Source organism: Miniopterus natalensis, chromosome 19 (assembly GCF_054644295.1).
Source record: "Miniopterus natalensis isolate mMinNat1 chromosome 19, mMinNat1.hap1, whole genome shotgun sequence".
Classification (NCBI taxonomy): domain Eukaryota; kingdom Metazoa; phylum Chordata; class Mammalia; order Chiroptera; family Miniopteridae; genus Miniopterus; species Miniopterus natalensis.
Genome location: NC_142099.1, coordinates 16,834,621 through 16,856,354, shown reverse-complemented (window position 1 = coordinate 16,856,354; position 21,734 = coordinate 16,834,621). Strand labels below are relative to the sequence as shown.

The 21,734-nt window shown below is 41.6% G+C and overlaps 1 protein-coding gene across 1 annotated transcript; it reads right to left on the bottom strand.

Moving 5' to 3' along the window:
* Nucleotides 1-110: 110 nt before the first annotated feature.
* Nucleotides 111-21,059, bottom strand: ZBTB37 (zinc finger and BTB domain containing 37). The gene is made up of 3 exons (XM_016221540.2): nt 20,083-21,059; nt 18,293-18,392; nt 111-15,807 (listed from the first exon to the last, which is right to left on the bottom strand). The coding sequence occupies exons 1-3, from the start codon at nt 21,057-21,059 to the stop codon at nt 15,319-15,321; spliced, it is 1,566 nt and encodes a 521-aa protein (XP_016077026.2). The 3' UTR covers nt 111-15,318.
* Nucleotides 21,060-21,734: the final 675 nt, after the last annotated feature.

Sequence of the window (21,734 nt, the reverse complement as noted above, 5' to 3'; positions counted from 1 at the left end):
AGAAGGGCAGGGGGCTAGAAACCTCGGCATTCCCGCCTTACTAAAACATAGAAATCCCCCAATTTAAAACGCATTCATCTCTGTGTACAGAAAAGACAGAGATTCAAATCTGAGTATTAAACCATTTAATTCTCAAACCACTCACATGCATAATGTTCTTTTACACAGTGTTAAAATAAAGAGGAAAATGTATTTTTATACAAACAGAATTTCAAGTATACATTAATAGACTTTTCAGATTACTAACCAAGTTGCTAAGATTTCATTCACATTGTTCTTAAAGCTGTCCAATGAGAAAGCTTTTGCTAAGCTGCTTTAAATATGTTTATATAAACCCATATCTTCACTTTCTCTGAATCTCCCGCCCCCAACCCTAATCTCCACCCACCCTCCTGCCCTCCCCCCTCCCCGACACAACAGGGCTCCTGGGGCTCTAGGAGACATGCAACCCCACCAAGAACGATTGGCTTGTCATCAGGGGAAGGACAGAACCTACAGGAGGAGAGACTGAGAACACCTGTCAAATTAAGGGCAAGAACAAATCTGATACCCAGAAATGATACAAATCAGACTCATGCCTTATAGTCTTTGTGTTTTCACTTGACTTTTTAATAAGAAAAAAACTCAGCCTCCCACAAAACACCCCAGAAGTTTCTGACGGTTTGGTAGATGAGAAAATAACTTAATGTTGGGTACTTTCCCCAGTGAAACTTCTAGTCAGAGTAGGCATTTTGAACTTATTCATTCTGGTGGTTTCTTTTTTCCCTTTGGCAGGGGGTGGGGGTGGCTTAAAAATGGATATTATTTGTGTGTTTACATTAAGGAATTTGGTTGATTTCACAGGGTCTGGCAAAAGAGTTCTCCCTCCTCAACTCTCCTCCTGAAGTAATCTGGCTTTAGGGCTGGAACAGCCACTCTCCTTAGGAATTAAAGTGCATTTTTTCAGTAAAAGGGGTGTGGAGGGGTGTGGTTTACACTTAAGTGACAATGATTAAAAGAGAGCGGGGTGAGAGGAAATCCTATTCCTATATATAGGTACTTATAATTAAGGTCATAATAAAAACAGATATTCTCTAAGGAAATATGATGCACAAACCCAGCCCGGCACCCTCCGAGGTGCAGGCGTGAGCCTGGCTCACTGACTTTTCTGAGGCAGCGCTGAGCGACTTGGAGTAATCGCTGCGGATGAAAGACACAAACCGCAGGGTTAGATCTTTCAAAGGGGAAAACAGACCGGTGGGTTCTAATAGTTAAAAACTATCTCTTTCCCTTTCAGGGATAACATTTTAGAAATTGATTGTCTGTTTTAATATAAATCCTTGTTTAGCAAGTTGTGAAAAAATGTTAGATAACTTTGTTGCTTACAAATATCATGGTAGCCTTTAAAAACTCAGACGGAGGGGCATCGTTGGTCCTTGCTATCAGTCAGTATCAGCTCAGGGGAAGTGAAACTTCCCTGTAATCTCTTTATTTGACAGCTACCACTATTTTCCTTTAAATGCTTTACTGCTTCTTGGGGGGAAACCCCAAGAGTTTTCCAAAGAGAAGTAAGTGCTACATTATTAGCTGAATGAAGAAGTGATGGGCTCAAGATGAGGGGAAATTGTCCTGGAGTCTGGCCTCTGAGTCCAGTGTGATCTGCTTTTCACAGTGACCAGTGGGAAGGCACAGTGCCAGGGACAGGTGGATGGGGACAGTGTCACCCACCCAATAAGCACCATAGAGAACAGTTGACAGGTTCCTTTCAGACCACGTCCATCTGAAGGAAACCGGATTCGGCTACATGACTCTTCTGTCTGAACCCTCAGCCTTCTCTGCTCCTCTCGGAGACAGAGCACGAGCGGGTCCCACCCTGAAACCAGGAGCCGGGAAAGCCAAGTGCTCCTCCGACGTTCGTCTCCCTCTCCTCCCGTATGCCGCTGCGCCCCTGAGTCCTGACTTTCAGATTTCCGAAAGGAGAGCCACTGGTTCCTGACTGAACTGGCAGATCTCTTTAAGGTCCGCCACGAGATCACACAAAAATGCAACGGGCTACACCTGTGAGCACAGACAGACCACCGCAGATGAAAAGGGAATGGGCTGCGCAGAGCACGCTGCTTTTGCCTAGAGTTTGGGAATGTTTTTCTTTCGGGGGGTGGGGGGAGCAGGGTGGGGAAACTGGGGTCACGCCAGCATCTGGTTAGCTGTTTCACAAAGGATTTCTTAGAGGTTTCGGAGGAATCAGCAAGCTGACCCAGGAGGGCAGAACAACTTGACCCAACTTCACAGTCCCGACGGAATGTTTCATTCCTTGCTTAAAATATAGTACAAGTTTCCTTACATTTTTATTATTTTTTACCATCACTTCCCCATCCTCCTCTACTTTCCCCCCAAATCTTAATATCCAGTGCGGCATGATTGCATAAAGTTCAGCAACGTTTCACAGTACTGCACAATGCTCTTCAGTACAAGAGCCCCGAAGGGCAACTCTCCAGATGCATACAAGTCCCAAAGGCTCCCCTTTCCAGTCCCACCCAATCTCAGGAAGCCTTCGCAAGTTTCTAAGGCAAAGGAGGCATCTTCTCTAAGCGACACTGCAGCGTTCACATGCTAAGCAAACAGCCAGGCCCAATATTATTACTGTGATGACATTTCATAGCCTGGTGGTAATTCAGTCCTCTGCACGAACCACTTTCCTTTTCGACCCACTTTTTCTTCTCAAACACACCACCCATTTGAAGTTTAAATAATCAGTTATTTGTAGGCAATACATGAATGAATTTCTACAGTGCCCAGAATTCTCTCAGGAGAGTCTGCTATGTCTGAACCTGCTCTGAGACACACATTTCTTTCATGAATTAGAAATCACTGGGTAGCTCCTTAGCGTGAACAGTGGCTCTCACTTTTTATGGGAAATCAAACAGTTCTCCCCTTCCCATTACCATGTGTGACAATGCCATGGGAAGGTATCTTTACTACCTGGGGTGGGAAGAAGGAAAGATATGGAACCTCATTTGGGAATTATTGTGTTAAGTCTTTGAAATCCTGGAACAAAGATGCTAAAATGACTCATTTCACATTTCATAAAAAATTCAGAAACATTTAAGCCTTAGCTAGTGCATTTCATTCACAAAGAAATAAGGAAAAATATGAGTCACTTTACATTGAAATCCCACGTAGAAGACAGCTGAGAGACAAATAACTGGATGTATTACCATCACCCCAGGAACTTTAACAAAGCTTCGTGTTTATTTTACAAATAGAAGTCCCCCTAGGTGGCATGGGCTTGGCTCTGTTAATAAGGTCAAGGGTTCTATTTTAGCTAGCAGAATTGAGAAATCGCCACTCAAATCACCTATGCAAAGGAAAGTAGGTTCTAGAGACTGGACTTTGAAAACATGTTTTGCTTACTTACGCAGCCTTTGTGTTGGTATAAAGAGGAAACCGGATGGATGGCAACATCTCTCTCTCCAGGATTACTCTGAGGATAAATGAATGACCCCTTTTACTGCCTGAGCCTTGGCCCACCGTAAGCTTTAAACTCAGAGCCATGCCTGGGATATCAATAAAGGTCTCTGATGAGAAAAAGAACCTGATTGAGGTTCTCTTGCCAAAGGCCACCCAGGTTCACCCAGAAGGTGACTCTCAACCTTGGCTGCCCATTAGAATTATCTAGGGAGCTTTTAAACCCCAGGTTACACAGCAGGCAAATTAACCGTCAATGTCAGGAGGGAGCCCTGGACAAGAATTTTAAATGTCCCAAATGATAATGTGTAGCCAAGATGGAGGTGTCTTGGCCAAGGTCAGCCAGCTCTGCACTAGAAAGCGTTCAGGGCAGTGCTCACCCAAGTCACAGGGAAGAAAGGTAAGACTCCATGCTTCCCCCCGATTCACAGATTTAACATGCCTCGAAATGATCTAGGCACTTTTCACTGTTGTGTGTGTTCTGTTTTTGAGTAAATCATTTTAGCTGTAACAAGCTGCACCTTAAGCATGCGGTATAGCAAAACAGCTGGGGACAGGCCTAGGACAGACTCTGGGCACAAACAAAAGACAAACCAGATTGGAGAATTTTCCTAAGCAGGAGTTAATTCCTGAGTCCAGGATATCAGCATGGCTTATACGCTGACAATTATTCTACAGTTATAAAAAAAATAGCTGTGGTGAACAGGTTCACATTGATTTTAGTGCCTCATCTCCCTACAGGATTCGCACTGTACTGAGAGAGAGGCTGCTCTATATCAGTTGTCACCTATGAGTGATGCGTGTCTCATTATTTGGAATTTCACACTGTCGGTATCATCGCTTGCCCTACCCAGTCACTGGGTAAGTGAATACTTATTAGCTAATACCTAACACAGAAGCCAACCTCTAAAATGGATCACTCTCTCTCATCTTCACTCCTAAGAAGACATTACAACCAGCCAGTGCATTAGAAAGAAGAGGTGGGAAGCATGCCAGGGTACCTATCAAAGGCGAGTGGTCCTTCCCCAGCTGTAACAGATGTTTAAAGAGGAGGTGACCTGACTTGGTTCAGTGTACCAGTGCCCCAAACAGCAAGCCAGTTGAGTGCAACAACTGGATTTCATGATGAGGTGGCCCGCCTAGTGGCATTTTACTACTGAAACTATATCTCCTGACACCCACGACATTCAAGCGAGGCCATCCTATTATAACAGTATCAGCATTAAAAGCAGGAGCATCTCTCTTTGGAGTGACGAAAAGCCAAACAGGCCGTCCAGAAACCCACATCACACACACCTCCATGTCGAGATACTGGCAGAAGGCTCATTACCAGGAAAACATGGTTTTTATTCCAGTCCCCCCAAAATGGACTGTAAGTGGCAATTGAAAAGACAACAACAACAACTCAGGATTCAGACATATTTTTCACATATTGAAAGGAGTTCGGTGCATCATTTCAAACAACACAAAGGCTCCACTTCCACTGACTACTCTTGCCAAATAGGAGCCAGCAGATCAAAGCACTAAACCCAAGTGTTCTGACTCTTTGATTTGGGCAACAAAAGCAAACATTAACATCTAACTTGACAAGGAGAACTGGATCTGGCAGCCTCCGTATTTTGGGTCTGGCTTTCCTTTGCTTGCTACAGAAAACTACACTCTTTCTTCAGCCAAGTGCTCAGAGGTAGAGGAGCTGAAGTGAGTACAAGAAAGAACGGGGGGGGGACAGTGGCTGAGGAATCCAGCCTCCTGCCCAAGGGGCTGCGGGGCAACCTTGGAATATGCTCAGTCTTTAATGGGAGGTAGTGTATTCTACATTGACTTATCTGCCTTCATCAGACACCTTTTTCTCACATACATACATGAAATCACATACATGGAGCTGGTCACTCACAACAATATTGCAACTTGCAGCAGCAGCACACTTATCCTGACAGCTGCTTTCAGTCTCAATTCTATATTGTACCCCAGGCTCTCCCCAGGTAGATGCAAGCCAAATCGGTTATCTTGAGGTCCCTCCTTTTGCCAGGCTTTTAAACATACATTTCACTTTAGCACCTACATCTTTATCTGTGAAGAATAGCTGCACTAAGTGGGTGCAATGTGTTATAACATTTTTATAAATAGAAAGTGCGAGAAATACTTTTCTTAGTGAAAATACAAACAAAGCAACGAAAAGCTCTCATAGCTGACTGTGCCAAGAATTAGATTTTTAGAATCAATGATACAACTAACAAAATGCTCCTAATACTACCAAGGTCATAGTGGACAAGTAAATATATTTATAAACATACATTTATGAAAAACGATATTAAGAAAATAGCCAAACTTCCCACAAGTTATATGCATGAACTCTCTTTAGTATACCACTCTGTGTTCAATGCACATGCATATACAAGTGAATTATATTAGTGTTACTTTTATTGGGCCAGTTTTCCAAAAAGAAAACAGGCTCATTTTTTAAAACTTCAAGTTACATGATTTAAAATCACTTTTGTAAAAATATTACAAATACCATAAAAATTCTAAAATCTCTGCTGTCTGGCTGACAGCCATTCTGGAGGTGGATTTCAGTCACACCCAGCACCCCCCTCCCTCTGGCCTTCAGCTTCTTGGCTTTCAGAGGAAACACACCTTAAGCTTTCTTCCCTGTGTTACATTCTGTTTTTGCAGTGGTTCTTAAAGAACTGCTCGAGTTAGGATTCTGTTATCTTACAGAAAACTCAATAGATTGCCTTCTCATGACATAAACATCTGCTTTAAGATGTTGCTACCAGCAGAAATTTAAACCCTTACGGAATTTCTACTCACTCAGGTTGTTGTGATTGGCTTGAAATGGCTTAGACTTGTGATGCTGAAAAGAAAGAACAAATATTTTGTCAATCTACAAGTTCCCTTTCTTCTGACTCGTTCTCTTTTGCAATTCTAGACCACAGTACTGAGTTTCGTGCAACCACCAGATGATTTCAACTTAAGAGTCACCGAGAGTCTAGAGGAGGGCCCAGAGAGCTAGAAAATCCAGAGCAAGAGGCATCTCCATAGGTTACCGTGAGTTTTCATTCCCTGGGAATCTTTTCAACGGCTTTCTCTGTCACAAAGAGCAGACTTCAAGGTATGCCAGAGTGAAATGTGGATCAAAAAGAATATGTTAAGGCTCCTTTATTTTTATTCTTTAAAAATCTGCCCCAATCCTTACATGATAAAATCGAATTAATGTTGATGTCTATATGCCTCCAAATGTTCCATCCCTGGTTATCCAAAGTCTTCTTTTTCCCTCCCAGCATTCTGTAGACTCCTAACCAAAGTGTTCAGCCCTGGGTACCCCTTTTATTCCTGTATTTGCAATTCCTGAGGCCTGACCTAAGGACAGAGATCTCTTTGCTATATGATAACTGGGGTGGACCAAGAAGAAGCCCTTACAGCTAACTCTGCAGGAATCCTCTGCATAAGGAATGGATGGATAATCCGAAATCTTTCTTCTCTTAGAAAGTGTACTGACTTGAGAATGATCATTTTTAGTGCAGAATTTATTCTCTCCCCTAATTTCTTGTGATGGCAGTAAGAGTCTAATTATTATAAGCCAGCAGCAGTTAAAATAAAAGCATCCTAAATCTGACAAATCTAACCAGTATCATAAAACTTCAGTGATCTGTTATTTCAGATAAGAGAGGCTGGTAGCAACTGGTAATCTTAAAGGATTAACAAAATGTAAAATTGGGCAATGGATTTTCTCGTATGAAAGGTAATAAAAGTGGGAAGAACCTACTCATCTCCTAGCACAAAACTGAGCCAGAGGCAGTGGGTGGCAGTGAAGATGGATTAGGATACATGGGCAAGACTTCCAATTATCTCAGGAATATGACCCTTCTAGCCACTCAACAGAAACTCCTGTGGGAAGAGATTTAGTAGCCATACAGATTTCCCACACCACAGGAGTTTTCACCTACTGTAAACTTAAATACAGCTGACACCTCAAATTCTGTAACAGTACGCTTTGCACTCCCTCTGGAGTATTTCTGGCTCAGCACGTACAGTTTCTGTGGCTTCGAAAAACAAAAAACCAGGCTTAAATGCTCACAAGTTGGAACAAAAGAAAAAACGGACAATTTACTATAAAATAAAGGAAACTCAGGGGCAGGGAGCTAATGAAATCTGTTGCTCCTTTACCAACCAACGCCAGACATAATAAATGGTTTCTATGGCACGAATGATGGACCCGAATGAATGGACAAAGGAGTCAACACCATCAAAAAGCCTCGTTACCGATAACAGGTTGAAGATGGGCCCCAATCCTGACGCGCCTTCCGTCATGTGGTCAGGTACTTGCTGTCCCCTTGAATCTGGCCTGAGCTGTGGCTTCTTTGACCAATGTTGTGTGGTGGTGACTGTTCCACCTGCGAGCCTGGCCTTTAAGAGGACTGGCACCTTCTACCCAGCCTCTTGGAGGCCCGAGCTGCCATTTTTAATAAGGCTGACTGCTGTGATGGAGAGACCACAGAGAGTCGCCAAGGCCCCAGCGAGGGAGAGGAGGCTTGCTGAGCCCACCCTGCGAAGGTGGCAGGCATGTGGGTGAGATCGTCTTGGACACTCCAGACCAGTCCAGCCACCTGCTGAATACTATCAAGTGATCTGACTCATCACCACAGGGAGCGAGAGAACTGCCTAGACGAGCTCCTCCTGAATTTCTGACCCACATCATGAGAGAGACAAAGCTGTTGCTTTAGGTCACTGAGGTTAGGATAGTCTGTTACACAGCTGTAGGCAGCTGGAATGCTAGCTTTCAGTTTCTGCCTTGGCAGTAACTCATTCACTCACTCGCCACTGGACCTAACGAATGGGCGACTCCTCTGAATCAGTGGCTGGCATCCCCAGAAAAATTTCACCATTCAACATCTGCTCAGCGATCAACTGCGTTATCTTTCAAAGAGATCTTCGATCTCGATAAGCAGTACTGTTACTGGCTGTTGTATAATCCAGTTCAGCCCGGCCTTTATCAGTAAACAGTCAGCATGAGTAGTGAAGATAGTTTGGACTCTGAAGTCAGACTGGTAAATGCTGGCTGTGCAGTTTATCCATGGTGTCACCCTGGGCTCATCAGTTTCCTCGCCCATACAGTGTGGGATAATTATACCTGTTAAAGGCAACATAGTCTTATTAAGAATGTCAACTCTTGTGTGGGGCTGCCGGGGGTCAGCCTCTCTGTGTCTCGGTCCCTTTCTCTCTGAAGTGAGGATAGTAACAGTGTCTACCCTAATGGGATTGTCACAGGAATAGGTGCGTTAATCAACGTGAAGCACATAGAACTGTGCCTGGCACGTTGTGAGCATTCAAAACAGTCAGCTACTCTTAGTTCTTCTAAAGGGTTATTTTCTTAGTGCAGCTCATTCTGTCCCCTTCTTTTTGATCTTTTATCTATGCAGTAAAAAGTGCAGGCTTTTAAAAAGCATATATCCAGACTCCAACCAAGTGGGCTTAGGACTCTCAAGTACTACAGGAAGCCACATCTAAACTACATCTAAAATCAATTTTGTTATACAAATTCCAAGCACATTGTCTGGTACCAAAAAGTACTTAATATTTACTTAATGGAACAGATTCTCCTGTATGCTACCTATCACTTAAGATAAGTGATTTCATAGAACAGGAAACATTTCCTTATAGGCTACTCTGACTTCTGGCATTATGGATTAATTCAGATTCTAAGATTCACAGTAATTATTAATTGGTAATTATTAATATTAAATCGTGCTGTTGGCCATATGAAATGCTGCACATACATCTCTCTTAACTGGGCAGTGAATTCTAGCCACTTCAACAGGACTTACTGAGTAGACATGAGAGAAGCAAGCATTAGGAAAGTATTTTCTTTTTTAACCATAACTGCTCTGCCTTTATAGGTTAGCTTTGTTGTTTAAAGCTTTCACTATTTGAACTAGTGGGCCGTTCTTAACTGTGTTAAGACGGGAGGTATTTGTTATTTAAATAATGGGAAAGATGAGCGATAAGGAATTTATTTATACATGTAACCTCTGTGAAGATAACATATATTTCAAGTAATAGTTGCCTCCTAAGTCACCACTGTTCCTCACAGTTGAGGGAAAAGATAGTCTGCTTACAAAACAAAACTGCAGTCTGTACAGATATTTTCCAGGCTTTGATATCATTGTTGCCATCAATAATTACATCCTTTGGAATGTAACTAAGTCACGTGTTTCAAAGTACTCATCATATCCAACTTTGGCTTGTCCTGAGCAAGGAAACCTACTTACTGCAAAGCAAAAAGACTGGCCTTGGGCAAAGCACCACTTAAGAAGAAGACTGAAACAGAGAAAGAGGCTAGAAAACAAAGAAGGCAAAACACAACACTGATAATTATCAAAGAAGTCATAATGCTTGGCAGACTCCACTGTTTCTCGTATTTAAACAGATTTACATTTAAATGACACCTACTAGCAAGACCTCAAATAGAGGTGGATGCAGATGTTTCACTGAGCTTGGTATCTAAATCCAATTTCTTTCACAAGTCACAAACCCACTATTACTATAAGGGCTCTAAGACAAAGCGGAGTGAATCTAGGCAAGTATTATAGATGAAGATTACTTATTACTAAAAGAGTGTATTATACAGAACCTACTAATATCCGATTTAGAAAGAGGCAACTCTAAGGATAAAATGCCTGGTGAGGAAGTGCCCTATGGGCAGCTGCGTCACTCACCTGAACTTTGCATGTGTTGTAGCCACAACCACAAAGAAGAGGCAAACTCCCTGGACTGCGCCAGTCTGGCTCCAACACTTTGTTCAGACAAGCACATCTAACTCAGAGGACCATGTTTTGTTTCCGAAAGGGGACAATTATGTTCTCCTTTTGCAAGGATCCTGTTTATTATTACCCTAACATTTTCCAATTTTTTCACATCTAGCATAAACAAACTATTTGAACAGTAAGAATGAACATTCACAAAGCAAATGTATAAGGGCCCAATATATCTTTAGAAGAATTACAGAGAGTAATAGAAATTGGAAGATAGGTCTTGGAAGAATTTGAAATCTCAGATATTTCGTTATGTTTTAAAACACTCATTACAAAGAGAAAAGGAAGATTTGGCTTTTCGGTACTCCACAGGGAACAGAGTGAGTTTACTTGAGGAAATCAGAATGAAGATTTATAGTACAGGGAAAAGCGAGAGGCTTCTAATCTAGAAAAACAGCACTCAGGGTAAGAATCAAGCCGCTTATTCCGAACAGAAATAAAATCGTAATACTAACGGGAATAAACTCATCCGAGCTTTCATTATTCAGCCAGTTCAAGTTAACTCAGAGGAATGGCAAAACTCACTTATAAAAACATTATTTTTTTTGTACAGTATTTTATGTAAACATGGTACTCGTTTAACCTTACATTATGATGCATGGGAATTATTTCTAAAAATCACTTTGTTGTATCGGTAACAACCGTCCTAAATGTTCATCTCCCTGCACCGTTAAGGCAAGGTCAAATCCTAAGGATTACTCTACGTGCTCTTAAAGCAACGGGAGCTATTAGGGAGCACAGAGAGGGCTGAGAAAAGGAACCAGGAAAAGACGGCAGCCTCTTTCAGGAAACACGCATATACGGCAATACGAATTTACAAGCTTTTAAACTCAGGAGTTTATAAAAGCAAAATGGCAGGATTGACAGATTTGGGGGGTGATTCCTTCAAATTTAATTTGGAGCTGGCAAACTTCTGTCAGGTGCCAGCTATCTGTATTTTCAGGCTTTGCAGGCCACCTGGTCTCAACTTTGAGTTGTAGTAGAAAGTGGCCATAAACCACACCCAAGTGAGTAGGCGCGGCCCTAGTCCACTATCACTTTCTTTACACAAAAAGGCAGCCGTGGCATTTGACCAGGGGGCTGCAGTTTGTTGAACCTCGATCTAATTCAGAGTGCTAGGGATGTTCTTTGCTAAGGGACAGCCTTAAATTTAGGGATTAACCTGATTAAATTGCTTATTGGCCCTTCTAAATCGCAGGAACTAAAATACTTTTAATATTTTGCACTCTTTCCCATATGGCATAAGAGCTCTGCTTTCAAAGACTGAGTTCAGTAAGGACTTATCTGTTGTTCCTTAAATAAGTACACAGATAGGAAGAGAAAAAACCATGTCTGTTGTATTTAAGAAAAACTTCCAGAATTCAAACTCCTTCCTGACTATGCCTTTCCACTATGATTCAGAAGACCTTTGTCTTTGTTCAATTTAATTTCTTTTCCTTTACCCATTGCTTTCATTTAAACAAAATGTAGTTTTTACCAGTTAAAAGAAACAAAACCAGTGTCAAGTAACAGCTAACACTTTTTAAAGTTATTTGTTGACGAAAGACTATTCAGCTATTAAGGATGTTCACTATTTCTCTCTTTGGCAGACCACTTTCCAACCAAGGTCAAATTTCAACTATGGAGTTTGGAGGAAAATGGCTTATTTCTATATGTTAAACCATCTTTGGAAAACCCCGTTTCACAGATGTAGAAGGAACTGGAAACATTAAAAAAACCCCAAAAAAACAAAATAGCAAGAAAACTTTCCTTAACTGCCATCTCCCTTCTTTCACAATCTTTACCTTTTAGTAAGTAATTTATTTTTACATATTCAAAATTAGATTTAACCCTCTGGTACAATGAAATGGCTCGGGGGTAGTTTGCCAGTTACATAAAATAAAACTCAACTCAGTTCAGAGGTAAATATGGTTCTGAGTAAAAAGAGAACAGGTCATTAGAAAGAGCCTTTCTGCCCCAGTACAGTGTTACTGCACATGCCAACGCTGCCTTTTATTCTGGTATCAGAGCTCAGAGAGGATGCAAGGTACCTCTTAGAACGAAAGTTGCCCTCTCTCTTCTTTTGCTGAGAATATTGGGTACCTCCTTTGCTATGAGGAGCCACTCAGTGAATAAAAACAGCCCCAGTGTTAGCTATTTCTCGGCGTTAAGGTATGTAATGATGGTTTAGCTCTCATTGCTAATGCAGTTCCCTTCACAAGGTGACATGTGCAAGTTAAGATTTGGTAATAGTTTTCAGCATTAGCTAAAGTCCATTTAGTACACCTTTAAGAGAGGTATCCTCTGTGCACACAACAATATAGCGATTCACTGATGTAGACAGAACACTACTAATTCCTACAACCCAGTGACGTTAGCTAAGAACTAGGGCAATGTCACAGTGAACCTGGAGGAGAACCTTGGGTATTCAGAATAACAATCTCTCTCCTAACTAAAATGGGGAGATTGCTTTCAGGAAACTTGAATTTTCACGAACCTCATGGCTCTGGACTAGACCAGTGAAGAGGAGAGAACCAGCAAAGATGATTGTGCTGATGGGGTCCTAGACGACCTGGAAGCACTCTATTCACAGTATCAACACAGCAAAAGCTATTAGAAGTGAATGAAAAGGGCAGGGAGCCCACCAAACACTCACAGCATTTCCATATCTATTAGACAGTCCCTACTGCATTCAAAGTGTTTGCTGCCAATCCCAGGTGGAGTACTGACAAACGCTGCAAAGTTTCTCTTTACAGAAATTACTGCACTTCACCTTTATGATTTGGTAATAGTTTAAAAAGCTCTATTTTCTCACAGAAAAATCTAAGAAAACTAACAAAGCAACAAGAACTTTCCAGCATACTACTTCTCAAAAGTAGGATGAACTTAATATTTTTTTGGTAGGCTTAAAAGCTCCATCTAAAGCAGCATATTCTGTACTTCTCACCTATTTAGTAATGGCAAGATCTGTCCACTGAAAGCCTTGATTACCAGCTGAAATGTTTCCCTATAGATTTTAGTCTCACTTCTAGGCCACAGAACCTACCTGGTCCCTAAGATGGCCCTACGCATGAGTTTTTACCCTATCATGGTGTCCCGGTATACGTCTTCTAAAGATAAAATACAGCTTCAACACTACGTTTAAGGGTAGGCTCTTAACAAATGGTAGCATTATTACATTCCTATTAAAAGACACACTTCTGTTTTTCTAGAAGCGACAAGAGAACCATTCCCTAGTGACACAGGGCAGCTGTATGTGTATGAACAATTCTCAGATTGCTTAAGAGTTACCCTTTGCATCTAACGTCCTATCATCAAAGAAATGCCACCTTTTCTGTCCCCCTTTCCACATACCACAAAGCATTCTCAGGAAGGGAGAGCACTACTAACATTCTCACAAGTGGCTCACCAGTGCAGGCACCAGCCCCTCTCCCAAGTCCCTTTTACAATCTATGCCTCCGCACCAAAACAATTTCTTAAACTACTAAACATTTAAATACCCTTAACATTTTAATGATCATTAAGAGAAGCTAGAGATTTTTCGCTTTTCTATTTGCACTGTGACTTGTAAGCATCTACTTGCCTGCACCCCTTAAAAATCCTCCCTCACTCTCTGCATGCAAGACAGGGCATCTAAAGCTCTATGCTCTTGGTAAATTCTTCCTGACTCTCAGTGCTGGATTAAGAATCTCAGATTTACCAAAAAGGTCTCTTGAAGTTTCAAAAATCTTAGGAATGATTAAGTAATCAAGCTGATCAAAACTGATGCCTTGATCAATTTATTGCAACATGATTGTGCCTGATGTTTTCTGGTAAATGCCCTGTACTGTATTATTAAAAAGCAAAGCTCTTGGAGTCACCAGCAATTTGCTGATGGTTGGTTTATGAAATACTAGGTTGGCAGACATGAGACATGGATTTAGTGAGGTTCTTCTATTGGACTGAAAATATAAACTATTACTTATGTAGAAGGAAATGGAATTGTGGCTGCAATAAGAACCATAGTGTTGAATTTCTTCAACCAGAATACTGCAGAAAAAAATGTGTTTAAAACTTCATATAAAAGTTATCAAATAGGGAGACCTGTGGATTTAAAAATACAATCCAGGCTCATTTCACTGGAAAGTGACATTTTTGATATATACTATTGCTGTTATGTGACAGTAGGAGCCGAAGAGACTGGATGAAACTTTGGTAGTCAGCCTAACACGTTAATTCATCTGGACTAGAGCCATTTCCTAATACCCAAAGATATACAAGCACTCTGGTTTACAAATACCAATCAGTAAGCTGCAGTAGGCTCTGTACTGTTCCAAATTTGCAAACCCAAAACTTCCCTCTCTGCTCCCCTCACCTCAACTCAGCACTCTAGCCCCCGCGCTTAGCGGTACCTATTGCAAACACCACTGTCATTTCACTTCCAGTTGCCCAAAGTGCTTCAGGGGATGCTGCCACAGAGCTCTGCTCCAGCACCACTGTTACAGAAAACAACCCATCGCAGCAGATGCCTGGTCAGGGCAAAGATAAGGTCTAACCTCTCAAAACAGTAAGAAGCACCAGGATTCTTTTTTTTCCTTTTCCTTGAAATTTGGAACTGCAGGATCTGGCCGGAAGGAATAAAAGGAATTCCTCATCATCACCATCAAGATTACTCCCTTCTCTCTGTGCTAGGCTGCTTCCGATGACCAAGGCTCCTGCTGCATGTTTTAGATCTGGGCAAGTGACAGCCACCAGGATGATATGGACCAAAGGACAGTGTTCAAACGTGACTGGTAGATAAATGACCATTTCTCATGGTTTTGTTAAAAAAATTTTTTCTTATAAAGTTAACAAACCAAGGCTGTTGATCCCTGAATTAGACAGTTGATTTGCTTGATATTTTCTAAAGTGTGAGGTGGGGAGGAGGGAAAAAGCCTCTAGTGCTTCTGTGTATGTTGCTGATCCTCTAGTTTGGCAACGTCTTGGGAGCATCTTCCGATCTAGTGATGTGGCATTTTGTGAATCGAAGTACCAGCCCATGGCCCTGATGCTGGCTGCTTACGGCCCAAAGGGGAAGAGGGTCTGCCCCCTCCCCCTCAATGTTTCAATCTGGCCCAGTGGTGGACACGGAACCTTGGGCGATTTCCCCAGGAGCAACTGTCTCTTCTTGTGAAGGTGACTCTTCCTCTACTTGTCCTCGAGACGTGACAGTTGTTTCAGGGGAGATGCTATGAGGCCCCTCCAGGGGGATACAGCCAGGGTGGTTTTTTCGAAAGTGCTGATTCAAGATGGCCTGGAAGGGGAAACTTTTGCCACAGACATGGCAGTGAAAGGGCTTGTTGCCTGTGTGCTTGCGGATGTGATACTCCAGCTGATCTTTGCGGGTGTACTTCTTGCCACACATGCGACAGACGAACGGTGTGATCCCCATGTGCAGGCGCATGTGCCGGTCCAGGCTCCCCTTCTGGTTGAAAGATTTGGCGCAGTAGATGCAGGTGAGACGGGGATTGTACCGGAACCACCGCTCAGATACCTCCTGCTCTCGGAGATACTCCACATATCCACTTACTCCCATCATTGCTGACTCTTCTACCTGTGCCAGGTGAGGAAAATAAACACAAAAGAACATGTACTGTGAACAGACATAGTAAAAGAAATCAAGTCCACTTTTACTACCTATGTTACTAAACTTTATGCTGATTTTTAGTAGAGATCCAAACAGGAAATTACTACCAAAAAGTAAAGATGTTAACATAACAATTAAAAAAAAAATTCTGAGGACACTGTATTCCATTACCCTAACAGAGAAAGACACTCAAGTTACTTTCCGGCTGAGAAACTGCATGCTTCTTATGAAACCCTCAGCGAATGTTCTGTTTTCAGCAATAGGAGAATCTGGGTCTACTCCTACCATCCTCTTGGACTCTAATTTACAGTTATATCTAGACAGTCAGGTAGGTACTTAGGTATTGTTGGTCCAATAGAACTTTCTGTGATGATGGAAATGTTCATTTACCTGCACCATCTAAACTTTCACACATGATAAGGCATATATTAACCCATCTCTTAATATCACCTCCAGACAACATTACTTATTTTCTATTTCTTTATAGCTGCACCTTCCGCTTCAGTCGGGTAAACATCCTTGTAGAATTCCAATTGTCATCCCTATTACATCTACATGTGGAGTAAGTTACCTCTAACTACTTCATTAAATACTGCATTTAAACTCTCTTGAACAACACTTTCTTTAAGTGGTTATTGATTCCAGTAACTGCCTTTTAAGCACTCCTATTCCCACAACACTGTTAATGAGGTCTATATAGTCTTATCTATACCTGTTTTGTGTATTTGTTAGTCTGCCTTATACTCCCATTAAGTTGTAAGGTCTGTCTTACTGTCATACTTATTTGCATAATAGTCACCTTCACATAGTCATCTCATCCTATTTGAGAGATGAGGCGAAAAAGGGCCCTAATTATATGAGTAAACTTTTCCTCCAAGCTCTTAACATTTTCTTTAACAGCTTATTAAAACTAAAAAAATTCTTATAATAGTTACAATTCCTTTTCTGGTACAGAAAAACTGGCATGATACCATGCAAGTAAATACAGTTTGTAACAATGTCTTGCTGCTATTACTATACCACATATACAGTAAACAGCCAATGTTTAAGTAAAAACTAAACAAGATACTATCAGTATAATACAGAAGCTAAAAAATATTAGCTATGCTTTCCTTGTTTTTTTTTTAACCCTCACCTGAAGTGAGGATTATTTCTTCAATTTAGTTTTTAGAAAGAGTGGAAGGGAGGGGGAAGAAAGAAAGAGAACGAAAGAGAGAAACAGATGTGACAGGGACATATCCATTGGTTGCCTCCCACAAGTGCCTCACCAGGGGGCGGGGATTGGACCTGCAAACAAGGTATGTGCCCTTGACCCTCTGGTACGCAGGCCGATGCTCTAACCACTGACCATGCCGGCCAGGGAAGCTATGGACAAAACGACAAAAGTGTTTACAATGTATTATGTTCTACTTGGTGAGTTCACCATCCTTTTAAAAATCAACCTTCAAGGATAGAGACCTGTGAGGAAAAACAAACAACAATATCAACCAACTACTTATACTACTTGCTACGGAGAGTTGCAAAGAAAATAGAAGACATCATTCCTATCCTTTCTAGAATATTTTAGTCTAACAAAAGATTCAGAAAGAAAGTAAATGAAAAGATACAAGCATACGAAAATGCAAAAGCAATTGTTTACAAATACAAGGGGTTCCCCCCCAAAACGTATACACACTTTGAATGATTATAAAGTCAGTATTTATTAACATACAGTTCATTTTCAAAATTTAAAAGAATCTATAGAAATGAGTAATTTTTTTTGTCAATGCATGTTTTCAAACTGATGACCATTCTGGTCCAGGAACTGCTGATAATGTGAAGCAATGGAATCGCAAACATCAGGAATCATTTTGTTCAGTATTTGTGTGCCCTCAATTCATCAACTGTTGCCTGCTTTGTATAGTAAACTTTATCTTTTATGTATCCCCACAAAAAAAGTCTAGTGGCACTTTAGGATGAATTTTCTTTGTTCAAAGCTTAGTCTGGCTTCACCCATTATTTCAAATCAGTTAAATTCAACTGATTATTTCACTCCTGAAGAGGAGTGAAAATTAAGTGAGTTATCAGCTGTTAAAGTGTGTATGCATTTTGTTGGGACACCTATGTAATATTGCATAAAGTAGTAATTATGTAGTGTTATACCCACACATGTACAGAAACAGGCTCTCTATCCCAGGTCCTACATTTTCTGCATGTACTTTTTGGGGTTACTTTTTTATTTCTACTCTCAGGACTATGGACTGGTTCAGAAAAGAGTTCCGCAATCTCATCTTTTTCTACTTCCCAAATGCTGCTGACACCAAAAGTGTATTTCCTGCTGCTTGCAAACGGTAATAAAGAAAAAGGTAATTGAGTAGAGTATTTCTTTAACAGGGCCACTGTTCCCTCTCCTACAGCTTTCCTGTCGGATTCGCACATAGTGGCAATTTCTTCAGCCACCACAACTACATACCTGGGAGCTGGGCTGCTTAGGCTCATCCATTCTCCCAGGAGACTCACTTCGGGCTCTGTGTCTCTCCGTCAAGGGGACAACACTGCCGGAGGGGCTAAATCTGTCGGAAGAGGAGCAAAAAGGGGACTAACAAAAAAGCAGTGTCAAGGAACTTAAAAAATGGTGATGTCTACCCTCTTTATCCCATGGCTGAGGAAGGGGGAACAAAGTGAACAACAGATGACTAAGAGTTACTTTTAGGGAGTTAATGTATAGGATCTGATTTGAAATAAGAAAGGTTTGCCATAGTAAATTTAAGAAATACAAAATGACATACCAGATAGACCATATGACCTGGTGAAGCCAAGGATAAATATAAGTTCTATTCTTACATAAGTATTGGGAGACCATAAAAAGAATAAATTAAAGCTGGGTCTATAATTCTGTTTCTTCTATGTACTGTTAGGTTTTTGGTTGTTCCTTCCTCCAGGCCCAGCATAACTTGTTATATATTTCATACTGTTGATATAGATCATGGAGATTCAGAGTCTTTGCATTAAGGCTATTACTTCTGATACAGTGCTAACATGGGGGGTGGGGGGGAGCAGTAAGTATTGTGTTCAAGAGTATTTTAACTATTCAGGACACAAGAAGGAAAATACTCAAATCAAGACCACCTGAAGTGGACACAGTATATACTTTCTAAATTTGTAACACATATGTCTCTTAAGACCAGGTATCAACCAAAGTAATAGCTTCATTAATTTTCATTGTTCATGCAGTTAATTTTAATTCATTTTTAAGAGAGGAAAAGAACAAATATTATCAATCTAAGTTGATAATACTTCTTTCTTTCAATGGAGATTTTCAATTTACTTAGATTAAAACTATTGCTATTTCCACCAAAAAGAAATGCTCTAATTGCACTTAGAAAGAGAAAAGGGAGCCATGGGACCTAGCAGCATTGGGGGAAAAACAGACTCAGGCCTGCGGTAGCAGCAGGCACCAATGAAAGACAAAGGGAAGACATCAAATGACAAGTGGAAAAAGGAATAAAAACCATGTCCAAAGCTTTTCTTAGGAATAACTGTACTGTGATTACACTAATTTAAAAAGAACAATTACTGCTGGTACCATACCTCCTCTAGCTTGGCAGGTGGGGGCAAAGAAAAGTAAACAGCATTACAAAGGCAAGTAAAACTCCTCTGAGACCATCTATCTGGGTGATAACATACTGAGGAAGGGCAAAGCTGCCAGGTTCCCAGCTGATGGACCAGCCCCCTGCCTGGAATTCCAAGGAAGCCCTGCCAATTACTGACACTAGTGTGGCTGCAGATGCTATTCTGATTCATGCAAGTGTCTAACTTTCCCATAGTTCTCACAACACTGAATTCTTCAGGACTAGGAGCTTCCTGCTTTAATTTTTTTAAAAATATGTTTTTATTGATTTTTAGAAAGAGAGGAAAGGAGAGGGAGAGAGAGAAACATGGATGCGAAAGAAACATCGTCTGCCTCCTGCACGCCCCCTACTGGGGACTGAGCGAAAAACCTGAGCATGTGCCCTGACCTGGAATTGAACCCATGACCTCTGCCTGCATGGGATGACCCTCAACCACCTGAGCCAGGGCAAGGAGCTTCCTGCTTTAAAGAAATAAGAATGCAAGTATTTTGGCATACCTCCGGTTTCCCCAACATCAATTTATTTTGGCTAAGAGCATTAAGGAAGAAGATGCTCTCTGGACCACACAGGGGGCCAGCTTTAGTAATGTCTATACAACAGCTGGTAGGTGGGCGAATAAAACAAAACTTACCTGTCAATCTCACTGCTTGTTGGCCGAGCCACCTTGGCTCCTGAAGATCCTAAAGCATAATTTTCCTGTGCTACGGAACCATGGCCTGTGGTGTCAATCACCATGGCTGTGACTTCCTCGGCACTGCTCCCGTCTTCTCCGGAAGGCTGATTCTCAGGCCCCAACCACTCCTCTAGATTTTCTGTTTTGATGTGCACTGCTCCAAGAACCCTCACTTCATCATCACTCCGTGCCCCTCGGTCTGCTACTCCTGTTTCCACATACCACTGTCCTGCTCGGTTGATCCGAAGAATGGGCTCCCGGCTCTCTACATCAGAACTCTGTTCAATGATCTGAGGGCTGGTGGACTCCTCGGGAGGACTGAGCTCCCTGATGTCCAGCACAGCACTAACCTGACCTCGCCGGCTTCCCTTTGGGGCATTATGTCGTGGGCTAAGGGAGCGGTTTAGAGTTGGTGTAACCCTGTGAGACTCTGGAGGTCTCTCCGGATGCTTTGTCCTCGTTTGACTTAATTCTGCTTCGACCTCAGCCACGTTAATCTTGAAGTGAATGCCCTCCAGAATCTGTGTGCATTTGTCTATAATATGCTGCATTTGCAGAAAACTGGCAGCTGTCAGGTAGCTGATGATATCTGCCAGCTGCAGGCATATCCGCCCTGTGTAACAGAAAGAAAGGAGCTGCTCAAAAACTGTCGGGTTCTTGATGACGGAAATGGAGACAGTACTCATCTCGTTCAAGGACATGTGATCCCGGAAATAGGGGGAGCTGGCCGCGAGTACCACTTTGTGAGCCCGAAAAGCTTGTCCCTGCACGTTGACCACGATATCGCAGAGCCGGCCCTGCATGCGCAGCTGGTTGAGATGGCTCAGGACAGAGTTGCTGAAGTCAGGGATCTCCAGTTGTATGTTACCACCCTTCTCCATGGTGGGGCCTAAGGGTGTAGGCAGGCATTCAACCCTGCTGAAAGAGGAAACCATGTTCTCATTAACGATTAGATGCTTTCCAGTTAAACCTATTTAAAAATATCATTTGGCAAAATTTCAAAATCTCGAGTAAAAAGAGATACCTGCCTTATGTTTAGATATGGAATAGATGTACCAACAGGTTTTTCAGTTTAGGTTTCACAGCAAGACACCATTAAAACCAAAAAGTGATTGTTAGATTTCTGAAAATTCAAGCTATGCCCAGACTTTCCTTACTAATAAGCTATGCAACATCAAAACAGAGTTCAACAGAATAGAGAGGGGAAAAGCAGTTGTGTTTTTTTAAGCACTAATCATAAGGTATTTGCACTGAATATAAAATCCTGTGACAACTTTTCCTTGGAGGAGATACGTTTTTTGAATAGATGTGATTATGCACAGATAGGTCAGTTAGATATGCCTCTTCTTAATATTTTACTACTACTGTGAGTTTATTATTTTATAAAGTCACTACTATCCCGCAAGAATGCATGCCATTATTAAGTGGGAGAGTCAGAGCCCCCACAAAAAGGCTTGGGGTTTAGAACTCTGAAGCAAACTCGAGGTTAGGAAAGGTGCCACAGGACTCAATGGAGATGTAGAGACTTGAAGTTCACTCTCAGAATTAGGAAAAGGTGGGTATATCTGCCCCTATCTAAGTAATCTAAATTCAAAGTTGGGAATTTCAGG

What these genes read in the sequence shown, in the direction of transcription:
- ZBTB37 (XM_016221540.2), bottom strand. Translation starts at nt 21,059, where the DNA reads ATGGTTTCCTCTTTCAGCAGGGTTGAATGCCTGCCTACACCCTTAGGC. An exon ending in ACAAGCAGTGAGATTGACAG is followed by an intron (nt 18,393 to 20,082) that starts GTAAGTTTTGTT and finishes CTCTTCCGACAG; the next exon opens with ATTTAGCCCCTCCGGCAGTG. An exon ending in CTAAGCAGCCCAGCTCCCAG is followed by an intron (nt 15,808 to 18,292) that starts GTATGTAGTTGT and finishes CACCTGGCACAG; the next exon opens with GTAGAAGAGTCAGCAATGAT.